Source organism: Brassica napus, chromosome C3 (genome assembly GCF_020379485.1).
Source record: "Brassica napus cultivar Da-Ae chromosome C3, Da-Ae, whole genome shotgun sequence".
NCBI classification, from domain to species: Eukaryota; Viridiplantae; Streptophyta; class Magnoliopsida; order Brassicales; family Brassicaceae; genus Brassica; species Brassica napus.
Genome location: NC_063446.1, coordinates 4,125,560 through 4,142,194, shown reverse-complemented (window position 1 = coordinate 4,142,194; position 16,635 = coordinate 4,125,560). Strand labels below are relative to the sequence as shown.

General features: G+C 37.3%; 3 protein-coding genes, 1 long non-coding RNA gene and 1 other non-coding gene across 10 annotated transcripts; 1 reads left to right on the top strand and 4 right to left on the bottom strand.

Moving 5' to 3' along the window:
* Positions 1 to 118: 118 nt before the first annotated feature.
* On the bottom strand, positions 119 to 2,342 carry LOC106386238 (TOM1-like protein 1). 2 transcript variants are annotated; one of them, XM_048752010.1, is made up of 5 exons: positions 2,119 to 2,282; positions 1,760 to 1,787; positions 1,118 to 1,660; positions 773 to 1,036; positions 119 to 699 (listed from the first exon to the last, which is right to left on the bottom strand). In XM_048752010.1, exons 3-5 carry the CDS (start codon positions 1,640 to 1,642, stop codon positions 271 to 273), a joined length of 1,218 nt encoding a protein of 405 aa, XP_048607967.1. In that variant the 5' UTR covers positions 1,643 to 1,660; positions 1,760 to 1,787; positions 2,119 to 2,282; the 3' UTR covers positions 119 to 270. The 2 variants fall into 2 exon arrangements, with proteins under 2 accessions (XP_048607967.1, XP_013681571.2); XM_013826117.3 differs by lacking the exon at positions 1,760 to 1,787 and having other exon boundaries at positions 2,119 to 2,342.
* A 399-nt stretch (positions 2,343 to 2,741) lies between these two features.
* Positions 2,742 to 4,188, top strand: LOC106386236. 2 transcript variants are annotated; one of them, XR_007321118.1, is made up of 3 exons: positions 2,860 to 3,219; positions 3,382 to 3,633; positions 3,721 to 4,188. It is a non-coding gene; the product is annotated as an uncharacterized LOC106386236 (long non-coding RNA). The 2 variants fall into 2 exon arrangements; XR_007321117.1 differs by having other exon boundaries at positions 2,742 to 3,219; positions 3,382 to 4,188.
* TRNAP-AGG lies at positions 2,793 to 2,864 on the bottom strand. Its single transcript has one exon. It is a non-coding gene; the product is annotated as a tRNA-Pro (tRNA).
* On the bottom strand, positions 4,114 to 7,277 carry LOC106386233 (AP-5 complex subunit mu). Of its 4 annotated transcripts, none has more exons than XR_001277446.3 (9): positions 7,104 to 7,277; positions 6,584 to 7,036; positions 6,228 to 6,505; positions 5,108 to 5,979; positions 4,967 to 5,023; positions 4,829 to 4,876; positions 4,624 to 4,733; positions 4,422 to 4,514; positions 4,114 to 4,326 (listed from the first exon to the last, which is right to left on the bottom strand). XR_001277446.3 is itself a non-coding variant. In XM_013826114.3 (8 exons), exons 1-7 carry the CDS (start codon positions 7,169 to 7,171, stop codon positions 4,668 to 4,670), a joined length of 1,842 nt encoding a protein of 613 aa, XP_013681568.2. In that variant the 5' UTR covers positions 7,172 to 7,277; the 3' UTR covers positions 4,114 to 4,514; positions 4,624 to 4,667. The 4 variants fall into 4 exon arrangements, 2 of the variants coding, with proteins under 2 accessions (XP_013681568.2, XP_013681567.2); XR_002656684.2 differs by having other exon boundaries at positions 4,672 to 4,733; XM_013826114.3 differs by having other exon boundaries at positions 4,114 to 4,514.
* Positions 7,278 to 7,731: 454 nt separating this feature from the next.
* Positions 7,732 to 10,590, bottom strand: LOC125584117 (external alternative NAD(P)H-ubiquinone oxidoreductase B4, mitochondrial-like). Its single transcript, XM_048752008.1, has 4 exons — positions 10,257 to 10,590; positions 8,910 to 9,951; positions 8,362 to 8,622; positions 7,732 to 8,283 (listed from the first exon to the last, which is right to left on the bottom strand). The coding sequence occupies exons 1-4, from the start codon at positions 10,343 to 10,345 to the stop codon at positions 7,954 to 7,956; spliced, it is 1,722 nt and encodes a 573-aa protein (XP_048607965.1). The 5' UTR covers positions 10,346 to 10,590; the 3' UTR covers positions 7,732 to 7,953.
* Positions 10,591 to 16,635: the final 6,045 nt, after the last annotated feature.

The window sequence follows — 16,635 nt, the reverse complement described above, 5'->3', positions numbered from 1 at the left end:
GTGAAACATCAAACTAAAACCGATTTCAGAAAGAATTGAAACCTGAAATGACCGACGGAAAATGGAAATCTCAAGCCTAAACCAACAATAGATTGAAAAGATGGTAGAAATCAATCTATTGTCTCATAACAACTCTCTTCTTTATAAACCCAATACGTCCAAAGAGATCCCCAAACACAGCTTACAGCTTACTTACAATGAAACTTGTCTCACATCATCAATTAAACACCAAATCCACAAACACAGTTTTGCTAAAAAGTTAAAACCATCTCAGAATCGAATGAGATCATCATTCTTAGACGAAGACTGCTGCTTATCGGTGGAAGAGTCACCGTGACCGCCACTCTTCTTTCCAAATATCATCTCGTCGAGATCATCCATCATGTCATCCCCACTCCCACCACCTCCATGGGTCGAAGCTCGTGTGCTCGACGATTTTCTGACCAGAGACTCTTCTTTTCCATGCAGTGGAGAGTCATCAGGCTCTTCAGAAACAGGAATCATGGCTGGTTCGGGCGCGGTTAGCGGTGCAGAGGGTCTGTTCATCTCCTCGTACTTGGACAGAGTCTTCACAAGCTCGTCGTTCACATTCAAGGCTTCAAACAGAAGGGCTTCGTCTTCACCTGCTGTTTCGATGATTCTTTGGACAGTGGTTTGAGACTGACGGCACTGTTGTACAAGTGTCGTTGTTAAGTCATCCTGCAAAATCACAGAGTTAAACATATGTAGCGGATATTCAAATTCAAATGACGCCTACACTCATTAGGATTACTTGTAGAGCATCGTGTTGAGGCGAAGAGGAGAGAACCGTGGAAAGAAGTTCAATGCTGTTTCTTGCTATATCAAAAGCTTCCTTTGTCTGCTCAGCAGTAAAGCTTCTCACAGGAGCATTGTACTGAACACGCTCAGGCTCACGCGCATGCTGAGGAGGTTCAGCAATCACTTCTGGTGCTGGAGCTGACCGAGCAGGGGTGAAGATAGGTGCCAAGCTCTCGTTGTCTCGTCCAGGGAAACGAATACCTCTCGCCTTTAAGCTCTATAACGCATGAACAAACGTATAAGACAAAAAAAACACTAAGACTTGATAGTAATGATTAATGAACCAGGTCACATTTACCTTGTAAGTTTCTTCGAAAACAGGTAGGTAACGAAGCTCACTAGTCGATTCTCCCCAAGCTTCAATCAACATCAAAGCCTTGTTACGATTATTCACAACCGTCTGCGGATCATCAACCACCCTAACCATCTCATCAAGGACTCTCTCAGCCGCCACCTCAGAGAACGCCTTCTCACAGTTCTTAACACACGTCTCAAGCAAAACCAAGGCGAGGTACTGAATCCTCGGCTGCTTCGTCATCATGATCCTCTTCTTAATCCCACGGATCAAATCAACGCTGTTGATCGTCTCTTGATTGATCATGTCACATATCTCCAGATTCATATCCCAGTCAGGCTCCTCTAGATTCTCCGAAGTAGCGTCCTCGACTATTTTATCAGTTGGGTTTGGGCCTTGGAAAAGCTCCTTCATTTTCAAGCTCATGGAGCTCACGCCGGCGGTGATCTTGTTGCTCACTTCTGAGCCTCCGATCTTGAGGCGCTCACCAAAGGCGGTAACTTTGTCCATGAGATTGTCACTATTCATCTTGGCTGGTGCTCAAACCTGTAAATGGAACAACACGTCAGCATACTCATCAAGAAGCTGGAATTGTACATACAGAGCAAGACAGCAAGAAGAGTAACAAGCAAGGAAATGTATAACGGTGGATTCTTCTCAGATCTCCTATGACCTACAGTGGTTGATACATCAGATCTCATCGAACATATATAACAAAAATGTTCTTAAACCATCAGAAGCGAAACAAAGGAGAAATAATCAAAGGTACTGAATTTGACACGGAAGAGTCTAAAATCAATTTAGGGGTTTGCTAAGAAAACACCAAATTCGATTGATTGATACCATGCCAAATCGATAATCGGAAGAAAACATAAGAATCATAATCCTGGCTGATCATTAAAACCCCCAATTGAGGAAAAGCCTCATCAAAAACCCTAGAAGTAGAGCGATCAAACGTGAAGACAGTAAACGATAAACAGAGGAATAGCAAGTCGAGTTGCTACCTTGGCTACGGATCCGAAGGTCGAAGAATGAGGAAGGTGGAAATGATCGATTCTGGCAACAAGAAGGAGACTAGAGACTAGAGACTAGAGAGGAGACAAGTCAATGCGGTTGACGCCGGACTAATTCTGAAGAAGGGAAGAAAGAGAATGCGTCTTTCTTAAGTGTTTGGTCATGGGAATAACTTTATGCCCTCCTCCTTTTATCTTTATCCCCTTCCTCCTCCTTTACCTTTACGTTAACATTATTGCCCCAAAAATACTTTAATTTTATTTTGTTAATAAATAAATAAATATAATTCTATTAATGCTAACAAATTTGAAATTTTAATTCCAAATATATGATTTTATCATCAATTATGTAGATTAGTGATTAATGAAAAATCTTACAAAATTAAAGTTTTTTTGAGATGAATAAATTTAAAATTCTTTCAAAAAAAAAAAAAAATCTTACAAAATTTATTATTAGATACACAAAATTTTATATATCAAAGTCATCATATAATATTTCTATATTAATAAATTAATGTGAAAAAACAGAAAAATAAATAAATACATGTGCCTATTATGGTTTAACAACATGCTTTGAAAAACACAAAGATTCATCTTCAAAGCTCTTTTTCTTTTCTTTTTTTTTTTTCTGAAAACCAAAAATAAACAGACGAATAAAAAAGAAAGGGGCGTTCCGAGAATTGAACTCGGGACCTCTCGCACCCTAAGCGAGAATCATACCACTAGACCAAACGCCCTTTTTGTTCAGAAACTCAAGAACTCCTTGATAACAATTGTTGACTCTCTTCTTCTTTAGACCATTGATTGTTGTTCCCTTTCTAACTAGAACCAGATTTCGTCAGACTCTGTTAATGAGATTAATCCAGTTTTGGATTCCCAACTGTAATCGTGTTGTAGATCGTCCGGGTTCGGTAGGATATATAGAAGATACTGACGATGGATTTGACGTAGTTGGAGCTGCACTTGGATTCTGCGTTGGCACTCGTCGTTCCAAACCTCCCACTCCTCTGCTGTAGCTGTTGATGGAGATATTAGCAACAACTTGGTTTCAAAGGATCTTCACGAGATCGAGAAACTCGCTGATTGCCCCATGTGAGAGTTTCATAATTTTCATGCCTCTCTCAACATTCTAATCCCCTTGGTGCTTGCTAGTTGCTAGTCAGTTACCAGGGAGAAACAAACCTCCTCGTGAATCAATTTTTTCTGCTGAAATGTGAATCTAATATACTTTTGTGTTGTTGTTTTTTTTACCAGATTCAAGGACAGTTATGGCTTATTCTTGGCGAGTTGAAAGTTAAATACTTTGATGGCGAATATATGAGTTTAAGAGTTGCAAGTTGCTATTATTACCCTTGCTGCTTGTCCTTCACCCTGATTTGAATTTTGTAGTTCATAAGAATCCAATATATGAAAATGTAAGCTCAAAAAACTGATTCAGTTAGTTGAGGGTCTCTAGTTTTGTGTGGTATCCAAATCCATCTGCAACTTTCTATGGGGACAATAGAGGTTTTGCTAGCAGAATTTTTTTTCTTTTATGGAATTTCATCTTAGTGAACTTTCAAAGACTGATGAAAGGTGTTGTCACTTCCACAGGACCAGTCCAAGCTGTTGATGAAGTTACAGGTGGACTCTAAAGCTTCTGTAGCAGCTTCAAGTTTCTATGTGACATCTCTTCAACCCGTTCTCTCAGGTGGACCAAGCAGACATGAACTCCATTCTTGATGATGATGAAAACTGTGAGAAGTTTGAAAAGTGTTATGTTCACTCAACTTGAAAAATCCCATTTTTTAGCATTTCCCCCCAACTTTTCATAGACCTTTAGAATTTGTCTCTCCGGGATCAGATTGATTAACCAATTGTGATATCAATGCTTTGTTGTATTAGAGGTAGCCAAAGTTGGAGCATTTTGGCGCATTGAGAAAATTGGCCTGATCTATCTAATACCATTCCAGGAGCTAGTGTTTTGCTTTATTTGAAAACTAAACCAATTGTAACATCTTGTTTTACTGGAAGATAAACAGTGTTAATTCTGTATTTTCTTACAAAACTTGCTTTAAGTTATACAATCTACACGAGGGATCATTCTTGTAACTACAATCCTTGTCAAATCATTTTCTTGTACCTTAACAAGGGGATCGTTCTTGAATCTGAAACTTCTGTATTACGTTGCAGTGACGCTTTCATAACCTCTGCATGACGCTGGAAACTCGCTCAAGCAATCAGAAAACAACATCAAACACATGTAGGGAGACAAGACAACTAGAGGGAGTAACTTCGTATATGTAAAGACTTGCCTTGCAAACCATATCATCGCATTTGCAAATATGGCTTTATTGGCTTAATGTCACACATGTTCCATGTCAGGAAAAAACTTTCATCTTATTTTTCTGAGGAAGCACAACAACAATATACAAATTCACTTCCGCAGCAAAAAAATTGGACCATCAATGCTCCATACGTTTATCAACACAAACAAACAAACAGATAGAATGTCACACTCTCTCAGTGAACTGAGGTCGAGACTTGGTGAGTTACACAACTTACACTGCGGCTGCTGATGGAGCCTTCCCCAATGTGTTCCACAATATATAATCTCCCGAAGTCACCTGTTATACGCACATTTGTTTGTAGTTAAAACACATATATAGCCTTTAGATTTTCTCATATCATGGGTTCAAACATTTCCTTGGGTCTTAGTTACCTGAGCAGAATACTCAACTGGCGACTTTGTGGTTGGGTATATATTGACCTAGCAAAGCCAAGAGAGGCGATGATCAAAGAGAATTAACCTTCGTAAAACCAGGTCTAACGCTGTAACCTAATCAACTAAAAAGCTTACAGATTTTGTGTCGATGGACATTCGAGATACAGACGCCCCCACAATCTTGAACGAGACCTATAAACCATAACACAAATTTGAACAACAACCAAGTCCAGAAGGTTTCAAAAGGAAGAAACAAAAGGCATATACACATCATACCTTAGCGTAGTCATAGGCTTGCCAGCAGAAGGGTTCTTCCATCTCAACTGCTGGGAGATCCTTGTTCATTTTCTGCACCAAAACCTCCTCCACGTTCACCACATTCTCTGTACCCTCACCGTCACTCTCTGCATCATCATCTCCGTCTCCTCTTCTCCTACTCTTCAATGGACTAAACTTAATTGTCCCAGGGAAAGTTGCCTCAAGGCTCTTTCCAGAAAGACTACGCCCACTTCCCACAACCCTCCACTCAACAGAGTGTTCTGTGGTCACAACAGTCCCAGCTGAAGGAGTCCCATCAAACCCCACAATCCTTCTCCGCGGAAAGGGCATAGTAATAGTGCAAAACTCCATCGATAGAGGACTCTTGTAGCCTTCCATGAGTCCCACCTTGAAGAGGAACGCACCTTCGTCCTCTGAGACCATCGACAGCTGATAAAACCCTTTCACTGGTGGTCCAAGCCCACAACCAGCCTGGTACCTCATGAGAACAAAGTTACCCAACGGAGGCTGGAATACAATGTTCTGCTTGTCGATCCCATGTGCCGGGACTTGCGCGCACGGATGGAAAGATATAGAGTCAATGCGGGCTTTACTCAGCCCCGCTAGAGGAAAGGACACGTCAGGCAGTCCTTCTAGCTCTGCACGGCAGTTAATCTGTCCTGCCACGGATACACTGTCCGGAATCTCATCGCGGTCGTACATTGCAGCGTTGATAGTCTCGTGGATTGTGAATAACAGCCTTTGCTTCCCTTTGTACAAGTACGGCTTCCAAGCTGGTTGCTTAAGGTCTTGGTGAGGAGGCTCAGCAGAGGAAAAGCCATTTGCTTTCATAGCAAATATATTAGAAAGGCTGAGGTCTAATGGTGTACCTGAAAATTTGATTTAAGAGATATCAGGATTCATCACAGCACACACTTACTAAGTCTCCCACATCGGTATTTGGAAGGGATCGTAAGCAATATATAAGGTAGATGGGTCAATCCATTTAAAACCAATTGGTGATAAGTCGACTGACCCATCTACCTTATATATTGCTTAGGATCCGTTCCAACTATCAATGTGGAAGATTTAGTCTCTAATAACACTAATCAGGAAACAGAGGGATTCTAGTACGAACCAAAGGGCATAGCACTAGCGATGAAATTTCTAAGTAGATCTTTGTCAAGAAGCCCTCCTTTAGGAGCATCTGATGCCGCAGCTCCAGTTATAGAGGATTGGGAAGAAGAAGCTGCAACGGGTGCAGCAGCTACAGGTCTTGGCCTTGACGAGATACCAATGCTTCCAGTTAGTGAATCAAACAATCCTCCAACTGATGGTGAAGCTGCTACAACAACCTCAGGCTCAGCCGTATCACCGGAGACGATGTCACCAAACGAATGAGCCACCATCAAAGCCCTACAAACATAAGTGTGGGCAGTAAGACACAACTGAAACTCTTTGTCTAGAGACAGGAGATGTCATAAGTGTACCAACCCAGTGATGGATGAAATGTTAAGCAAGAGAGAAGAAAAACTCAAATCTTCACCAACAGCTGATCCACAATCAGATCTATTAGATAGGTTCACAAAGTCTTTCATCTCCCTTGGCTCAACCAAAGGCAAGACGAGGATGTGATAGAGAGCTTTGGTGTGAATCACAATAGGCCAGAGAATATTCGTATCATCTTTTTCGTTAGATTCATTATCATCATCTTCAGATAAGGAAAGGCTGATGATGTGACGAGTGATGGGATCATCGACCCAAGAGTCTGATCCTTTGGTGGATTGAGCTACGCGTAAGCCGTATCCGCGACTTGAGCCTTCCCGTCTCTTCCTTCGAGCAAAAGCTACGGCGAGTTGTTGATCGGTGGGAAGTCGAGGAGGATCGGTGCTTTCGTTTTCCGTCTTGAAGGCGGAGCGCCACCGCTTCTCCATCACCGGAAACCTCCTGATTTGTTTTTGAATTAGAGACGTTGGAAGAATGAAATTGACCGATAATATATAAAATCACAAACCTGGAGAATACAACAGTGTCATGGTTGTTGATTATCCAGAGAGCTCTGATGCTGCAGCCAGAGGGCATGATTGAAGTGAAGAACCTTTTCTGTGTGTGTTAATTTTGGTGGAGAAGATGAAGAAGAAGACGACGACGGAAATTCAAATCGGTTTTTGATTTTTCTTATTTTGGTTTGGATTATTCCGGTTTAATAAAATAGACTAGACCGGGTGGATTGAGCATCTGATGTTGCTCAATTGTGGCTGGGTCTAAAATAGACGGGCCTTCTTATGGCCCAAGAAGAAACATCAATTGTTCATGTCTAATTCCTTTGTTTGCTGCCAAACTTATATCGATCGATCGATGGTCTTTCCTATGTATAGTTGAGTAAGAACCTCATTCATGTATGCTCGGGTCTAGATACCTTGTACATAAAGATACCAAAGTTTTCAACGTAAATCTTCAATGGGCTTCTTGTTTCCAAGAAACCATAGTAAACCCTAGTTCTGAGTCAACTAGCCCTGACTACAGTGGGTTTCTTGTTCAACACGTAAGTAGTTATTTGTCTAAAAGGTTTGCGAGTTTGGAAGGAAAAGAGAGTATGTAATAGTTTTTTTAAATCCCAGGAATGAATGAGTAAGCCTGAATGTCGAATAGTTAGTGTAAGAACTCTCTGTTTGATCATGATTTACGACAATATTGTGCTCAGATGCTTAATGCTAAGACATGGATCGCACTTGCAATCTTAAGTTTGTGACTTGTAATAATCATGAGCTCCCGAAAAAAAACAGTAAAAGAACATTTAGGACATCATGCAAAATCTTAAAGGAGAAACAAAAAAGTTTGGAGAGAAGCAGAAATAAAGAAGCTTAGATGCTGCTGGAGTCACGGCCAAAGATGAAGCGCCGAACCCAGTCAGACACCACGAGCGACCTTGTGCGCCAGCTCACCAGTTTGCTAGCGTAAACAGAGTACCAAAGCCACTGGCTGCTGTGACCAATGGAGACCCAATCCCCTGGCAGTTCAGCTGCGGTCTGTTCCCCTCCCAACGGAGCAAACGATCCAAAATGTCTGTACCTAAAAGGCTGGAACCTGTGCCTACCTTCTCCTCTGAACCTCAATGGACCCTCTGGCTTCTTCTCACACTTCTCCATTTTGTTGAAGCACTTCGCAAGATACTTCCCTTGTTGCGACGCAACCTGTTAACATCACCAAGAATCAGAACAATATATTCAACATCTAAGTCAGTTTACTTGTTCTAGAAGAAAGCTTTTTACCTGTGCAGTTGCTGGAAGATTCTTCATCTGAGTATCAACCTCAGAGAGTGCTTGCTTAAACGTTTCGATGTTGACCTTAGTGTCATCGCCGTTAGCACTCTTGAGCAAGTTTGCAATGTTTCTCAGTTTTTTCTTCTTCAAGTAGAGCTCCACCTGAGGGTACCTCTGGCAAATGTCTTTCACCACGCTTTTGAACTCTTTCTTGTTCAGTGTCCCTGTCTCTCCCTTGTCTGCCTTGCTGAAAATTGCAGCTATATCTTCCTGTTTAACACAATGCAACAAAACTAGATTAAACTCTGAAAAATCACTAATCATTTGATACATGGCACAAGGTATCTCAAAATAAATATAATGATTTTATATTAACTAGAGAAAAATGTGAATAGAGGTTCTCACGAGTTTCTTATTTTAAAAACTCCACTAGATACTATGAGAACAAATGTTTTATGCAAGTGGCATTATATCAATTTTTGTCATTTAAATTTAATAACCTAATCAAATTAAATATTAGACTAATCTATTATAATCTTAAGGGGTTGAAACGTTACCATGACTCTGCGTTGGTTAATGGTTGCAGTGTCACCCAAAGCATAGACACTGTCACATCCCTCCACTCTAAGCCATTCATCAGTCGCCAAGACACGCCTCTGACCCTGACCAATCTGATGCATAAACTCCTTGATGACAGGACGTATACCAATCCCCGTAGACCACACAACCATACCATAAGGCTCAGAGACAATTTTACCAGTCGCTATCTCCTTTGTTGATATCTCATCAGCAGTCACTCCCACAACCATGTTCTTCGTCTTCAAATCGATCCCGTCTCTCTGGAACTTCTCCTCAGCGAAAGCAGTGATCCTCTTATCAAACATGTTGAGAATGTGGTCGCCTGCTTCAAGAAGAGTGATCCTCGTAAACTCTTGAACCTTAGGGTATATCTTAGCTACGTCCTCGACCAAGAAGTCGTGTAGCTCAGCTGAGAACTCGACACCGGTGGGCCCACCACCAACCACAACGAAATGCAGAATCTTTTTCCTCTCTTCTTCGGTTAGATCAGGAAGAGACGCCCTCTCGAAAGAGTTGATAACCGACTGACGAATCTTGAGAGCATCCTCAGCCTCCTTGAGGAAATGGGCATTTTCCTCAACTCCAGGGGTGTTGAACGTGTTAGGCTTAGCTCCGACAGCGACGACAAGAATGTCGTAGTCCATGTTAAACTCCTTTGCGTCCTTAGAGGCATCTTTGGACCTGCAGAGGATCTTCTTGTTTGAAGCATCGATCTTGACGCACTCTGCCTCGGTGTACTCGAACCCTTTCTTGCGCATAAGGCCGCGGATGGGCTCGACGATGCTTCGGGCCTCGACGGTGCCGTTGGTGACGCTCGGCAAGAGGGGAGTGAAGAGGAAGAAGTTGCGAGGAGAGACGACTTGGACGTCGTAGTTGGGGTTGTTGAGGTAGCTCAAGAAGCTGTAGCCGCCCCAGCCGCTCCCGAGAACGACCACTTTCTTCTTCTTGGTTTCTTGGCCATCTGCGGTTAATGTACGCTTCGGTGGATTCGAGTCTGAGTACACTAGTAAACCTCCACCGCTGCGAAAATAACAATACATGAAACGACAACGGTCAGCGAGTAAAACGACATAGATTCTAAAACTCTCAAAGATATTTTGTAACAAGATCTAATGAACTATACGTTACTAAAAAAAAAACTGGATCTGAACTAACATATATTTGAGAGACGTTCGTCTATACAGAAGACTAGTGATATTCATACATATATACGTTAATATTCATACATATATGTACATTAATATTTATATTTTGCTGAAAAAAACAATACATTGATGTTCATATAGAAGAAGAATGGAGTAGTGATGTAGATCTAAAGGAGAGACCTGCAGGTACTGAGGAGGAGAAGCTTGGCAGCAGAAGGGTAAGTTTTGAAGAAGCTGTAAGCTCTCTTGGAGAAGCTATGGGAACTCATGATGTTTTCAGCAAATTTTTATCAGCCTTCTGGTTCTCCAGAATATATAAAGGTGGGAGCTTTACAAGAATTTTGGAGGAGAGGAGGCTGTGCCAATGTGAATGCAAAGAAAGGAAACTATAAAGGGTACGCTTTTAGGTTAGAAGCTGGCGGAGACACACACACCTAAGCAAAGAAAGGAAAGACAGCTAAGAGGAAAATTGGAGTAGCGCCCAAGTAAAATGGAATATATCATTTAATATTATTCTCGTTTGTTGACCATAAAAAATATATATTTGTTATGAAATAACTTATAATTTATAGTATCGAGAAATTTAAATAAGAGTAGAATTTAATACCCGTAGGAAGCAAATAACACTAGTATAAGGGAGAGAATTTATTATAAGAAGGAAGAAGAAAATGTAATGATTCTTTGATTATAAACTCTTGTTCTTGTTTATGATGTACAAAAGAGTGAGATGAGTGATGGTATTTATAGTGAACAACAATACATAAAATAACAAAGATGGTGCTTAATTTGGTAAATGAGTGGGTGATCATAATGCTTGATGAGTAGATGATCATAGTGCTTGAGTTGGTAAAGGAGTGGATGATCATAGTGCTTGAGTTTGGTAAAGAAGTGGATGATCATTTCAATGCTTAATTTATAACACTCCCCCTTGATCATCCATCTTGTATTACGTGGTGCCTCGTTAAAAACCTAGTCATGGAAAACCCAATGGGAAAAACCGTAGTAAAAGTAAAAAGAGTACAACTACGTAAGCTCCCCCTCGAATGAGTAGTCATAGAACCTTTAGAACAATGATAGATTTTCATCTCTCAAATTGTAACATTCTCTTTGGTTGTCTATCTTTTGTATGTTCTTTGTTGCCTCGTTAAAACCTTGTCATGGAAAAACCCAATGGGATAAAAAAAAACATGATAAGGAAAAAGAGTACAACCACACTTACTATCATATTTCTTTCCCTGGAAACAATATCTTCAGGATATGCATTCCAATCAACTCTCTTCAGAGAATTAAGCTTAAGAGAATAAACTCTATTCATTTCTATTATGATATCTAGGGCCTTTAGACTTCTTGTCCATAATTCTCTTTTGACTTAGACAATAGTTTATTGGTCTATTTGGATTTCAAACCAAATTTCTTACATATAATCGTATAGAAATTCGTCTCGTACATACGAATTATTCATTTGTAACTATAGAAGTTACTATTATGATTTTCTTTCTTTTCATATGAAATTACATCTTTCAGTAATGAAAAAGATTAATAATTTTCTTAAATAACACTCTTACGTATGGTATTTCAGGACCAAACATATACGAGCGTCTTAAATAAAATACTTTAAGGATCTTTATGATAACATCTCAGTTTTAGATCTCCAGTTTAGAATACATAAAAACAATATGGTATTGTCAAAAGTTTTCTTCCAAAATATATTTTTTTATAACTCTTCAGGAGTTTTGATTATATTCAAATCATGATTCTATTGATTTATAATCTCTTGATAAATACAAATGGATACATTTGTTAATATTTCATATATCCCATAAAATAGTTTGTTTCAATTCGATCGAATATGCAGAGTTCCCGGGAACATGATTTTGATATCATCAATCCTTCATGGATTATACTTTCAGGGATTAACATTTTTCAAGTGGATTGTTTTATTCAAGTTCTTCCTTTATTACCAGACTATAAGGAACTTGAAACTAGTTGCATCTACCATATGAAATTATGTCTCTTCACAATCAATTTCATATTGATCCTTCTTTGTGTGCAACGGTTCATTTACATCTCACTTGTTTTACACCTTTTAGTGTATGGACTACTGGTCCAAATACTTCTCTATTTCACAAGAAGTTTATATCTTTGTCTATTGCATCTTTCTGATTTGGCCAATCATTTCTTTGTGTACACTTTTCAATAGACTTTCTTTCATGATCCTCTTTCTCATTTATTATATCAACTGCTACTTTGCATGTATAATATCATCGACGTCAATTTTCTTATCGGTTCCATTTTGTTTCATACATGACATAACTTATTGAGATCTCTTCATTTGTCTCAGGTACCTGAATTTTCGTCAGTCATGTTTAATTTCTCTTCTGGAGATCATACAAAACTATATTGCCTCGTTTTGACCATTATCAATATATGCTCCTTTTTCATTTACGAGGATTTATCTTTGGAACCAATCTGTCTACCACGCTGCAGGCGTGACTAGCAGTTTGATATTGTTCTTGTAGAACATTTATTCTTATTGGAGCATTTACAGCTGGTATATGTGACTTGATCACTATATTTATATGGGTCGTGTCTGGCAACTGCTTTAGTAAGTTTTGAAATGAATTATCTTTTGGACTTCTATTTCACATTGTGTTTAGCCCGAGGATCAATGATAATTCATTTCAACTTATTTTCTTTTCCAGCTGTTTATTTTCTCCCCCTTATGTTGGAAGTACTAACTCACTTTTAGAATTCATGTATAGCCTTACTTATAGTTTTCGGGGATGGCTCTGGATTCTTAAGTGTCAATAGAGATTTATATCCAACATATATTTCCAACCTCATTTGAAAACACATCTTCATTTGAAGCTCTGTGGCGGAGCAACATCCAACATTCTTAGATGAAAATGATTGGTTTCTGATTCTATACCAATGATGGGGAGAACTAGTGAATATTTATTGGCTTTATGCGATCCAATGTTGCTCAAAATGTTTAGCACTTATCTCAGTGAATGTGCTATAGTCGTTAAAGACTTTAAGAAGTGAATTCACCAATATTATAAAAATGCATAGTGGGTGATCAGTCCACTAACATCTTCGTTATTTATGCCAATATCTTATTTTGGCTCGTGAAAACCATATTACCCTTTTATCTTATGGGTAAGCAACATATGTCAAATCATTCGGAAGAATCTTCTGGTTCTTATATGATTATGCATATGACCTTTAAGTATATATTCGCATTATTAATGAACCAAAATGGTCTAACTGATTCATGCCAAATGTAAACTTCTAGTTTACTATACATTTATCTTCATTAATCTTTGTGTAGTACAATATATAAGAGGCTGTAGATATTTTCTCTAAAATACTTATACTGCTTTGAGAATTATTTCTGATTGAAATGTATATATCATTTCGTTTGCTTATTGTCTCAACATAAGTGTCTCAAAATCTTACGGATTTACTTTGAGAAAAATTCATTAATCTTAGTTTTAGTGTAAACATAATCTTCTGGATGTTTGACTTATCATAAAAAGTGAGATTCTTTAACTCTTCCCCTCGAGAGTATAATACTACAGGTTTATCAATCTCGAATGTATCTCATTTTCTTAATCAACAACATATCCTACATGGGTTATGTATTTTTCGTAGATCCTTTTAACTTTTGATACTTATAAAAATACAATACCTTAAGAACTTTAAATTGCATTCTTAAGAACTTTAAATTAAATTTTTATGTGCAGTAATACTATGTATACTTCTGGAGCATCATATATATCCTCTTTTTAAGCATTCTATAAGTTTTACTACCTTGTATTGTACACAATAAATTTTCTTTCATCTTCAGATGAATTCATAATTTCTTTTCTTTATTACCATGTTTATTTTCTCAACTTTTAGTGAGAGTATGAGTTCTATAAAGAAACTCTTTGGACCTTGACCTCATTTATGCTCACGTCTAAAACCACAATTTATGAGTTTTTAAATGTCATATTCTCTTCAGGAGAATGAATCATAATCAACTAGACGTGATTTATCAATAGATATTTTTCAATATATATGCATCATAAAACAATTTCTTGAAGAAATTTTACTTTTAAACTTAACATCCAACATAGTTGGCTTTATTTACCGACTTCAGGTCTTGTAATCTTTAAATGCAAAATACAAAATGAGCTTTAGGTAATCACTTCAGGTGATAATACCTTTTTATATATATTATCTTCCAAAACTTATGGATCTTTTAGAGTCAAGCTTTAAACTTAAAATCCTCAATATAAATGGTAATAAAATCAAAATATTTCAAATATATATAAATATGTATTAACAAAGGTGTCTTATTATATCAGAAAATAAATAAAACTTTCATAGTAATTATTATATAGACTATATTATTACTCTCATGCTTTTTAACAAAGTTTAACCTATCAATCAATTTAATGAACAAATTTATATCACTGCCAACTTCATGCAAATTGATTTATCTAATCAAGTTTGTTAAACTTGTATATAAAGCATAAAAATACTTATCTTATAAACAGAAGTATATCGGCGATGAAAGTTTCAGCTGTTCACGTTTCTGAATTGGCTGATAACTTGTACATATCTTTCCGAGAGAATACACAATCCTGAAAACTTTAAATTTTGCTCATATAAACATGGCCATTACATTAGTAAATATCAACATATAATCCAAATTCTTTTATGATATTAGTCCAAAGACTAATCGACCACAAAACTAACCGATAACAAATAATTTCTTTTATGATGTAGACCATGAATCATAAAGTATGTTTCCTTAATACCATTAAACCATGAAGCATATTAAAGTATAATAAGCAAAATTTAATTCATCAAATAACTATTATTCTTACATATAGACAAGCGTTGATATATATATATATCATCGTCTAAAATGACTATATATATATATATATATATATTTAGAATTTCGCAATTTTAAAATGAACCATTTATTATGAACTTCATAATTTAAAAACCGTTTACATTAATCATACAAGCAATTACAAGGAGAAGCGATGTAAAGAAAATTAAACCGATAATCATCTTAAATTCACTCGGAGTAAATTCTCCATCGAATAAACCATAAATAGAAACACAAATAAAAATGGCACATAAAAACAAAAGTGCGCGAATCATCTTTCTTGAAAAATCGGAGGAGAGCGATTTTGAAATTTTTGAGAGAAGATGAAATGTTTTGGATGATGAAATGAAGTGAAAATGAGTTGTATTTATAGATGAAAATTACTGTTCATGACCGTTGGAGAAAGGGGAAATTTTTGAAAAAAATTCTTTGTGACCGTTGGGGTTAAATCGAGTGCACCAAAAATTAGTCCGAAAATATCGTATTAAACGGTCAATCAAATCTATAAAATTTCATAAAAGTGAAAAATTATGACAATGAAATATTTATGTTATATGACAATAAATCATGCGACGGCTCAGCCGATCAATGCATAATATCAAATAAATTATACGGCGGCTCGGCCGACCAATTAATAATAAACAGAATATAAGGCGGCTCAGCCGACCAATAAATAATAAACAAGATATAAGGCGGCTCGGCCGACCAATAAATAATAAACAGGATATAAGGCGGCTCGGCCGACCAATAAATAAATTAAATTACTAGTAAATAATATAGGCGGTATTCCGGCCATTATAACATGATATAAATAATAGTAGAGGCGGTATACCGACCATTATAACAGGGTATAAATTATACAAATAAATTTTACCGAATCGCAGAGTGATCGTGCTGATAACGTGTTATGAAATAACTTATAATTTATAGTATCGAGAAATTTAAATAAGAGTAGAATTTAATACCCGTAGGAAGCAAATAACACTAGTATAAGGGAGAGAATTTATTATAAGAAGGAAGAAGAAAATGTAATGATTCTTTGATTATAAACTCTTGTTCTTGTTTATGGTGTACAAAAGAGTGAGATGAGTGATGGTATTTATAGTGAACAACAATACATAAAATAACAAAGATGGTGCTTAATTTGGTAAATGAGTGGGTGATCATAATGCTTGATGAGTAGATGATCATAGTGCTTGAGTTGGTAAAGGAGTGGATGATCATAGTGCTTGAGTTTGGTAAAGAAGTGGATGATCATTTCAATGCTTAATTTATAACAATATTCTCAATTTTCCCCCAAGAAAAAAGGAAACGGGGCCCAATATAAATAAACGGCTGACTGACTTTTTTAGGGTTTGACTTACTTGGGAAAAGTTGTGATTTTTTTTAAATAATTTTTAAATATTTTAATATTTAACAAAAATTGTATTTCTCAAAGTTATGTAATGTAACATTACCTTCGATTTGTTAATGTTGACCGAAAATATTTTGCATTTTTTTTTAAATAACATTTGTGTCGCAAACAATGAGTATGGCAACAAATAAGAAGCATGAAATGGATATGCATTTTCCTGAGAAGAGCCATGTTTAAGTTAGTATCAAGATTCAAGAAGCATAGGCATGTGTATTGCATGTTGTGACCTTCACTAGCTGTGACCCTGAATCAAGAAA

Excerpts from the sequence above, each read along its gene's own strand:
- LOC125584117 (XM_048752008.1), bottom strand. The coding sequence starts at position 10,345 with ATGAGTTCCCATAGCTTCTCCAAGAGAGCTTACAGCTTCTTCAAAACT. Across the intron at positions 9,952-10,256 it reads CTCCTCCTCAGTACCTGCAG|CGGTGGAGGTTTACTAGTGT; the intron begins GTCTCTCCTTTA and ends TTATTTTCGCAG. Across the intron at positions 8,284-8,361 it reads ATCTTCCAGCAACTGCACAG|GTTGCGTCGCAACAAGGGAA; the intron begins GTAAAAAGCTTT and ends TGATGTTAACAG.
- LOC106386238 (XM_013826117.3), bottom strand. The coding sequence starts at position 1,642 with ATGAATAGTGACAATCTCATGGACAAAGTTACCGCCTTTGGTGAGCGC. Across the intron at positions 1,037-1,117 it reads TTTTCGAAGAAACTTACAAG|AGCTTAAAGGCGAGAGGTAT; the intron begins GTAAATGTGACC and ends CATGCGTTATAG. Across the intron at positions 700-772 it reads CTCAACACGATGCTCTACAA|GATGACTTAACAACGACACT; the intron begins GTAATCCTAATG and ends GTGATTTTGCAG.
- LOC106386233 (XM_013826113.3), bottom strand. The coding sequence starts at position 7,171 with ATGCCCTCTGGCTGCAGCATCAGAGCTCTCTGGATAATCAACAACCAT. Across the intron at positions 5,980-6,227 it reads CGCTAGTGCTATGCCCTTTG|GTACACCATTAGACCTCAGC; the intron begins GTTCGTACTAGA and ends TCAAATTTTCAG. Across the intron at positions 4,877-4,966 it reads TGTCCATCGACACAAAATCT|GTCAATATATACCCAACCAC; the intron begins GTAAGCTTTTTA and ends TGGCTTTGCTAG.